Below are 9,558 nucleotides of genomic sequence, written 5' to 3' on the forward strand. Positions count from 1 at the left end.
TTATAGATGCAAGAGCTTTCTTGCAAATTTAAAACGTTTTTCCACATATCCACTTAATCAGGGACTGTGGATTGAATGTTCAGAAACGGGGGACTTTTTCACAAAAAAACCACGACGGACGATCAGAAACAGTATGTATTCGCTTTGTTATTACTCCCTCCGTTCCTAAATATAAGTCTTTTAAGAGATTTCACTAGATAACTATATACGAAGCAAAATGAATAAATCTACACTCTAAAGTATGTCTATATACATCTGTATGTAGTCCTCTAGTAGAATCCCTAGAAAGACTTATATTTAGGAACGGAGGGAGTATTATATAGGGAGAGATAATGATAATTATGATGGGCACCTAGTTTTATGAAAAAAAAATATGATAGAAAATCGGGTTCATGTCCTGGACAGGCTGAAGATCGCTGTATGCGAGCCGATCGATCGCTGTGTTGCATCAAGCCGCCACGTGAGACGTGAGTTGACCTAGCCGATGCTGAGCAGCGGCCACCCTGAGACTGAGAGCGAGCAGTGCTGCCCGAGATGTAACTTAGACGCCATGGGAGGTGAACGTGTGCGCAGTCGCTTGCGAAGGACCAGGCGCTGATGCCTCCGAGGAAAAGACCGTGTGCCATTCGTAGGTGCGTGCACTCTGGCACAAGCAAAACTGCCAACATTTACTGGCGACTCCCAACAACGACGACAAAACTGTACTCAGGTTGCAGCTGTATATAAATTCTTCCTCGAGCCAAATATTAGCAGCACGAGTTCACAGTGCATCTTCAGAAACAACCGAGGGAACAGCAGCGGTATATTATATGATAAATTATCTACCCCCGTTTCTTTCTCGACCCAAGAAAATCATGGGTTTCAATTCAAACGCACACGACATGGTAACCACAATACAAGCCAACAGCCGGCCTGTCTATGTCTGGAGTTATCAGCTTCTCCTCCGCCTTCAAGTCAGGGTGTTGGAAAGAATCACTGCCGCGGCTTCCCTTCCACCTCGGCTCCTTTACATTGCATCCGCACAACAAAATGTCAGTCGATGCCGCTGCCATCATTTGTCCTCCTGGATCTTTCTTGGCAGCACAACTGTCCCCCCAGGCCCCAATTAACCAATCAGCTATACAATGTCCAGGCTCACAAGTCACCCGCTGCCGCTACATCTGATGTTGTACAATCAGTAGACTCTATTGTTGTTGTTTCTGTATCTACTAAGCTACTATCACCATGTACCCGCCTATAAAAAAGAACATAAGCTGCCGATGTCTTTATGCTATCCTCGTTCTCAAGACCTGATACACAACGGTCATCAAAATCATACCACTTCTTTTTCCCATCATTCTGCAACAGGAAAAGGTAACTCGTGTGAGAAGCTGACTCAACACATGCAGAGTTACACATATGGGGTATTTGCTTAGCAGGCTAAGCACATGCAGAGAATAACAAACAGGTCAGCAGGGAAAAGAACACTTACATAAACATAGGCGGTGTAGTGACCTCCTCCCATGCTCCCATAGTGGTTACTGACAGCATACAGTTGATAGTGATTGGACATCTGCCCGCTTCTGTCACGGATATAACTCGACAAGTCAAGATCATGAATAGGGAAGTCCACATATGTATCCAGCTTGTTTTTTGTGTACCGACTGTATGAAAATCTTTTTAGGTGTATTATGAGGATCTCCGGTAACCTCCAAAGGTCTAGTTTCTTAGAAGCTTGTCGATGTTCTTTACAACCTGGGCAATACCTGTGAAAAGAAAACGAAATAAACATGAATAAGCCTTACTTTGTGCATGCTTCTATGTTTTTCCTCCACCAGTTTTTCTACTTCTTGGGGGAGATTATAAAACAGTGATACATGACAATATCGATGAAAAATAATTACCACATGTCTTCTGGGCCCAATGGTTCCTCCTTTATAAATGCTTCAAGACATGCATACAGGGAACAGGTTTCCTGTGGTTTCCTTGTAAATAGAACGGTCTTGTAAACCTCTGGAAGCGAATCCAAAGAATCAAGGTTGTATTGCTTGAGACCATTATCCTGCCAACTCACAGACACAATCAAACGCTTCTGCAAATTGGAAAGTGTAATAGTTTGATCCATTTCTATCTTCAGACGCTGGTTCGGAAACCTCTCAGTATTCAAGGAAAACAGCATGCCACCTTCAGTCATCATGTCATCCTCACCAGCATTAGTGTTCATGCTGGAGCATTCTGCAGCATCGGAGCTCATATCGACGTCTGAAGTTTCATTCACGGGGCTGCTTTTGCCAGTTATTTGGTCTGCGTCCAAAGCATCATCTTTCGATACTCGGAATGGTGTCAGAGCTTTTAGGAGAAGATTGTAGATAGTACGCCCATCAATTGTGTCGGGGAGATTTGACACAAGAGGAGTGCCAAAATTCTTCCAAGACTTCCTACCAAAACTAGAGATGGAGGACCTGTACATAAAAGGAAAATTTTGTCATAAGAAGGCTCTATCTGTCCTTCTTAAGCAGATAAAACAAAAGATAACAGACGATGAAGGTGTTGATATCCAACTTCTCTTTTCTTTCAGAAAAACTGAGATCCAACTTTGGCAGCACAACATAACAGAAGAGGCGATTATACTTACTCCATACGTTCGCTTTTGAACACCACCACAGGTGCACCTTCACTGTCTTTCGGAAGTCGATATGCAACCAATTTATCTCCATCTCTGATCAAGGAGATGTCATCAGAGGGATCCTCCAAGTAGCGGATAAGAGAACTATTGTAAACCTACATGTAAATATCATAAGAATATATTAAGGAAGCATGCAGGGGATATATAGTAACTTTTGGCACAAGAATGATACGCGGGAATGAGTAATACCTCAGCAACCAGGAGGCGTTCGTCGTCTCTAAGCGAACAAGCATTGCTTAACGCATTGATGAGTGTCTTAAAGTCCCCAGATTTTGGTATACTCACAGTGTAAGGAGATGGCCCAATAGAGCCGTCAGTACTAAAGACTGTTACGGTCATTGTTCTCATTGTCGTTGAAGGCAGGGGCAAAGATAAATACATAAACGGGTCAAACGTTATGGACACTTTCTTGCAAAGTGGGCAAACTAACGTAGACTTGTATTGGCCCTGTCAATGAAGCACCAAAGATGATCAAAAGTTTGACAAAGCATACGAGTTAAAGCAGACAGAATAAAAATATCAACCATTACCCACATTCAGTCCACCCACAAATAGTGTGTATTGATATACCAGTTTGATCACACGAATTACATGGATTTGGAAAGGGATTCTACTTGCTATTTCATTCAATAGATGTATCCGCCAGAATAACGTATAAAGATGCATTGCCTTCCGCCAATTAAGTGGATCGGTATGGGCAATAGGTAGTCCAACAGAATTGCCTGGGCACTGGTATCACAGCTGTTTAGGTGTTGATGATTTGACTTTCCGATAACCAGCTCCTTACCGACACCCCTAACGAATATCAAAAGGGCTAGGAAATGGCTTCCATAAGTATGGGAGGAATCTAACAGCGGATAACCAGTAATTTCTGAACTCGTCCACGGGAAATACTAGAAGATAAAGAAAGGATTCGATTGAAAGTAGTGACTACTTCTTTAAACGAGATATGAGATGGCATATCTTACAAAAATCAAGAAAATGAATGTGCATAAAACTAACCTGGCATGTATCAACAATAATGGAATCATTTCGGGCTAAATGGTTGCCCCAGTACTCATCTGCAACCTGTTCATCAGGACGACCATCTGAATCCTTTGCTTCAGCATAGGGTTTACATTTGACACGATTCAAATCTTCATGTAGTCCATCCAATAAGAAAGCAAGAAGCTCCTACAAATAGCACAGGAAAGTCATCTGTCAACCAAACTATTGGCACTCATAAAACAATGCAGGTAAATACTAAATGCTATGTGAGTTCGTTAAAAGGGTTTTTATCATTTATGACACTGGTTATGTCCCACTAATCTGCTTTGCCATTAGTAATTTCAACTGCTCAAAAATGGCATCGCTTCGTTAGGCACATGATCAAAAATGCCACTAGACACCATTACTGTCAGCTCAAATCTCGTTTGCAATTTTTTAATGACCAATATACCTATGGACCAACAATGTCAGCTCTCCCTCTATCTCACTACAATAAAGTGTGGGTCCCACTTGATCGTAATAGCATTCTTATTTTCCTCTAAAATTATTCGCTTGCTTACTCTTGACAAGTGGGGCCCACACTTATCGTTGTGATATAGAGAGAACTGACATATGGGTCTAGAGTTATTTTTGTGATATAACATGGTCAACGGGTTTGACCTGACAATAACGCTGCCTAATGGCATTTTTGGGCAAACATCTAATGGAATGACGAAATTTTTTAGGTTCTAATGGCATTTTTGGGCAGTTGTAACTTCTAATGGCAAAACTGAGTAGTGGGACACAACTAATGGCATAAATGATAAAAAAAAAACTTGTTAAATATAAGCAACTACATGACTGGGAAGCATGAAAAAATACAAAGAAAAGAACCAACACCCGGGAGAAATATAAGCAACTAAACAGGGCTATTTTGGTTGCTGCCCCGGGCTGCATGCCTGGGCAGAAGTGTTGCCTGGCTTGGGCCTAGGATTTCGAGTTTTCTAGCCTGGTGAGGCAGCCTGGACTAGCACCTGTTCGAAATATGGCCTCGGGCTGGTAGGTTGTATACACATAACTGACGCATCAGCCCACGACCCACCTGCAAATGGATTGATTAGCACCAGGCAGCCACTGGCCATGGTTCAGGCAAATAGAATCTGACGCCTAACAGGCTAACTATTTGCCTGAGCTATCCAGGCCAGGCTAGCTCTATATTTTTAGGGGTTCCAACCAAACAAATAGCAGGCAGATCTCAGGGAGGCTCCAGGCCAGGCACCACATAGCGAGGATGCAAACCAAACTAGACCACAAACTCACGGGATTCTGGCATTGCAAATTATCAACAGGATTAACACAGTAGACTTAGGCTAATTGATTCTGAAAGTGAAAATGGAAGTAGAATTAAGTGGCTTAACACATTGCCAACCATGCTAAAAACATCCATGTCTTCCAGAAAACAAGAAATTTACTAACCTGTGAATCATGTTGGTTAAAGCCACTGAATTGGGGGGCAAAGCGTGCAAGTCTTGCCTTAAACTGGCGAGGAGAAAATGAGGTTCCGTCAATAGCCCACAACTTCCTCACCAGATCTCCAAATGAATAAGCAAGCTCCCCCTATTTAAGAAACATTGTCTAGATGAGCAACGGAATAAAAATAAGAATAAATGTAAGTGTTTATGGTAAAAGAGAATTTCAACATGCCTTCATTCCTAGTGGGTTATGGGTGTTTATCTCCTTCTGGTAATCTCCAAGAAAAAAGTCGACCAGCTTTGAAGTATGAGCCAAACACTGGACTGCACTGTTCATGAAACATGTGTTTCCAAGATTGTCTAATCCTATTAAACCAGAGCCAACTTGCTTACAGATTCCACCTGATGAATCCAGATCCATGTCCATGATGCCACCGTTGCTAAAAGCTGAGCTACCCATGGTCAATGATAACTCGTCTTTTCTCCCAGCGGCACCATTAGCCGGAGGTTCTGATATATCATAGAATTGTATTTCTAGAGGCATCTGAAGATGTGAACAAAATCATATAAGCACAATATACTACATTCCATTACTCATCTAAAAATATGAATAAAAGGCCGTTGAAGATCTTATTTCAGAACTTGACTGCTGTTAGATTTAGTATCAAATACTCCCTCTGTCTCAAGATGAAGACGTATTTTCACAGTGTCAAAAACATCTTACATTTTGGGACAGAGGAGGTAACTAGGAAGGACAACCTGGTGTATACTTCGTTTAGTCAGGCCAGGTGAGTCTGGATTAACCTAGCAGAAGCCAACTCATCTATTTTGAGGAAACCGTCTCAATCCAGATCGGTAATGCAATGGCTAACATGCTTATAACTTGCTAAAACCAATATACAATGGCTAAACATGCTTATAACTTGCCAGATATAACTAGAACTTCAGGCATCAGCCGAATTTAGTTGCAAATAAACAGGTTAGCACTCTAGCATTGAGGAGATGGGTTAGATTTCAAAAGCTTGGAGAAGATGGGGGCTATAAGCATACTTTCAATTCCAACCCGCTTAAACGCAACTATTAGTTACTTACTACCCATGTGCACATGAAAATTCAAGTCACTAAAGTGAATATTTAGTCAAGAAACAAGCAATATAACGTTCCAGTGCTCCGCATTCAAATAAAATTACAATGTTGCAGGAGGAAATAACAGTAATTGGGATTAATTTGGCTAAATAATAGTAATGTGGTAGAAAAGGCTTAAGATGTAGCTAGGAGATGAAGATTTTTGAGCAACACAAGTGTAGAATTAATTTATATTTATAACAATCTTATGCAAGGACTTAAGCATAGGCAATAGAATGGCAAAATTGATCGAGAAGATAATGACCTCCTGGTCAGAAGACCGAGGATCTTGGGGCATACGGTTCCATTCATTCATCAATATGAAGGTTGTTCGCCCAGAGAAATCCCATATGTGAACCTAAATATAATAGACATGTGATCAAAGAAAAGAAACACAAAACTTTACACATTCAAGTGAAAATAAACAGAAATTACCGGCTCAGACTCCGAAGCCAGAATCTTGTTTGCTTTTTTAAAGTTCTCGGCTGAGTTGTCCTGATATGTTAAAAGTAAAAGTTAGAACATCACCGTTTTCTCAATATCCGAAGTGAAATTCATGCATGAAAACATATAGATCCTTTACAAAACCAACACTGCTGAGAAACCTTTCTTCAAAACAAGGAGGGGAAGCAGATAGTGTGGAAAATAACACATACCTTTCTACTGATCTTCACCGTTAGTGCATTTGTACCTCGAGTGACGGAAACTCTAAGCATTATAGGATAAATGTTTACGGATGCCTCTTCAGTAAGCAATGAACTTTTGCCATTAGACTTGAGAGGATCAGAATGCCTAGGTGAGAAAATCAAGAAAACAATTAAGTTATGAGGCAGATAATTTAAACAATCAGGGTAAGCCAAAAATTGGAGCATAGCTAAACCAGCCACCTGTGCCTACATTAAACGTTTGGTAGGCCTAATTTTTAGGTGCATCATCGCATTCAAATATTACTTCTATGTAATCTCATTCCCATACATCCACCAGCTCAAGGAATAAATGCAACAGGCTAAATGCAATACCAGATCTCTTGGTCTGAACTTGCTGCATGGCATAACGCATTTCCCTCAGAATAGTTTAAAGTGGGTTACATCCAAGCTTCATCTAAAGACTAAAGACTCGAACAAATTTGGGTTTGTAACTTCGCATGAACTAATAAATGTCCTCTTGTTGCTATCAGCTATGGTAGACAAACTAGAGATGAAACGACAAGCCCTATAGTAGACTCTCCGGTAGAGCATCATGTTTTTCTTTCTCCTACAAAACTATTCTAGACATGCTGGAGACAGAGCATCAACAGTAGCAGCCTCAGCAGAGCCAGTATGACAAATTTCAATTACAACCTTCATGGAAAATTGACGCCAAAGAACTCTCCGGCTTGATTGCACATTGATTTAATAAAAAAGGAATACTATGTACAATTGAAATGATTGTAATTAATAATCCATCACTGACCGTTAGTAAGCGTGTCACTAATAAACCTTTCATGTAACGCAAATACGTCCGATTGCACACTTTATAGGCATGCTTATACAAAGCTAATATTCCTTATAGATATAAGGAGGAGAACAAACTACAGGGTGCACAAGAGGACACAACAATATCGACGAATTAATCCATCCGTCTAGGCGCATTCATTCTACCAGCAGGCAGCTCAGTGGCGTGCATGCAAGTGAGTAACGGACAGTTACCCTATATAGCCCACCTGAGAATACCGGTGCCATTTTAGAAACAATGGGCACAAGCTTGGTTCTCTAACTCCCTTCAGCCCCAACGGCAAGGGTGATTCCAATCCAGATTCTAAAACATGACTATTGACCGAACCACATATGCATTAATCGACGGCACAATGCGTATGATACCTAGAGCTTCACTGGGCACCAACCATCAGATTTGATTCAATCATCCAATACTAATACCATGCATCATCGCCTTTCGTGATTACCCGCGCATGGCATGATCAGAATCTAGGCATTACAAATGCATCTATATATCCATCCAATCCATGATCCGGTCCCGTCCCAACGAGCAAGTAGAGGAGGCAGAGCCGTTTGTGCTCACCAGGTGCGTGCCTTCCCGAAGAGGTCGGCCGCGACGAGCGCGTAGCTCCTGGCCCCGGCCTTGGCGGAGGCGTCGGGCTGGAGGAGGTCGTCGGCGCGGCGGAGGGTGAAGGCGGCGTTGTCGCTCATGAGCATGCTGATCACCCCGCGGATCCCGTAGGACGGAGGCCCCGACGGCGCCGCCGCGTAGGGCACCCCTTTCGCGTCGATCTCGGCGCCCTCCTGCGCCTCCCTCCACCACCTGCATTGCTCGTGCGGCGATGCCGTCAGAGACGCCGCCCGCGCAGGAGGCCCCGGATCGGGGGGGCTAGGGTTAGGGTTCGTCGGGGCGGGCGCTTACCGGTGCTGGACGAGGAAGACGCGGTCGTCGTCATCGGCGGGCGCGGCGGAGGCGGAGGCGGAGGCGGGGCCGGAGGTGGACGGGGCGTCGCCGGCGGCGAGCGGGGAGGAGGGCATTGGGGCGGGATCCGAGGGAGTTCGGCGGCGACGCGGGCGGCGGGGAGGAGGTCGATTTGGATTTGGATTTGGATTGAATCGAAGCGGAGGGGCGAGGAGGGAGGGGGGGGTGGAGAAGACGATGCCCCGAAGGAGAAGGCTGCTCTTTACGCGGACGACGATGAGTCACTTGGCCAGAGATCGAATCGGACCGCGCCGCGGCCGCAGCGAGTAGTAGCGCTTTCTAGAGCCGGACCCACCCGTCGGCCTCGTCTGCTGTCTTCCTTACCAGTTTTTTTTTTTGGCAAAAGCCTTTCGTACCGATTTTGCTATGTACATTATCTGGAATCTCGGTAATTTTATCGAAAAGGAATATTGTTTGTCGAGGGCCGAGGTGACCGGGGCGGGAACAGCGGAGGAGGAAGAGCATTGCTCGGCGGTAATGACACTCACGGTGGAGGTGGAAGAGCATTGCTCGACGGTAATGGCACTCGACACGGTTTAGATGTCGTGTCGACTAGCCGGCCACCTCCTTGCAAGGAAAACGGATACATATCTTGCACGTTAAACGTTTGCGTTTCCACATGATGTAGTGTGTCGTTTTGCTTTTACACTTTTTTATAATATGTTAGATGCGCTCGAGGTATTTTATGTATCAACAAAAAAAAAACAATCTTCATTAATGCCTTCTCGACAAAAAAAAATGTAGCTTTTGCGTGTCACTTTTGGTGTTGCTATGCCTGGTACTGAAAAAGATGTCACTACCGCACGACACTCGTGCTACCGTGTGAATGTCGTGGTGTAGTATACTTCCACGCGACGTCTGACGCGTGCTCAC

General features: G+C 43.6%; 1 protein-coding gene across 1 annotated transcript; it reads right to left on the reverse strand.

The window, feature by feature from the left end:
- Window positions 1–689: 689 nt before the first annotated feature.
- Window positions 690–8,909, reverse strand: LOC123452298 (ubiquitin carboxyl-terminal hydrolase 8-like). Its single transcript, XM_045128941.1, has 13 exons — window positions 8,626–8,909; window positions 8,287–8,526; window positions 6,885–7,020; window positions 6,664–6,723; window positions 6,494–6,586; window positions 5,336–5,647; window positions 5,108–5,248; window positions 3,668–3,838; window positions 2,855–3,112; window positions 2,615–2,760; window positions 1,884–2,441; window positions 1,472–1,745; window positions 690–1,338 (listed from the first exon to the last, which is right to left on the reverse strand). The coding sequence occupies exons 1-13, from the start codon at window positions 8,739–8,741 to the stop codon at window positions 1,135–1,137; spliced, it is 2,709 nt and encodes a 902-aa protein (XP_044984876.1). The 5' UTR covers window positions 8,742–8,909; the 3' UTR covers window positions 690–1,134.
- Window positions 8,910–9,558: the final 649 nt, after the last annotated feature.

Source organism: Hordeum vulgare, chromosome 5H (genome assembly GCF_904849725.1).
Source record: "Hordeum vulgare subsp. vulgare chromosome 5H, MorexV3_pseudomolecules_assembly, whole genome shotgun sequence".
In the NCBI taxonomy this organism is placed as follows: Eukaryota; Viridiplantae; Streptophyta; class Magnoliopsida; order Poales; family Poaceae; genus Hordeum; species Hordeum vulgare.

Coding starts and splice junctions, on each gene's coding strand:
- LOC123452298 (XM_045128941.1), bottom strand. CDS start 8,741: ATGCCCTCCTCCCCGCTCGCCGCCGGCGACGCCCCGTCCACCTCCGGC. Junction 6,724..6,884: donor CGGTGAAGATCAGTAGAAAG/GTATGTGTTATT, acceptor TTAACATATCAG/GACAACTCAGCCGAGAACTT. Junction 3,839..5,107: donor TTAACCAACATGATTCACAG/GTTAGTAAATTT, acceptor TGCTATTTGTAG/GAGCTTCTTGCTTTCTTATT.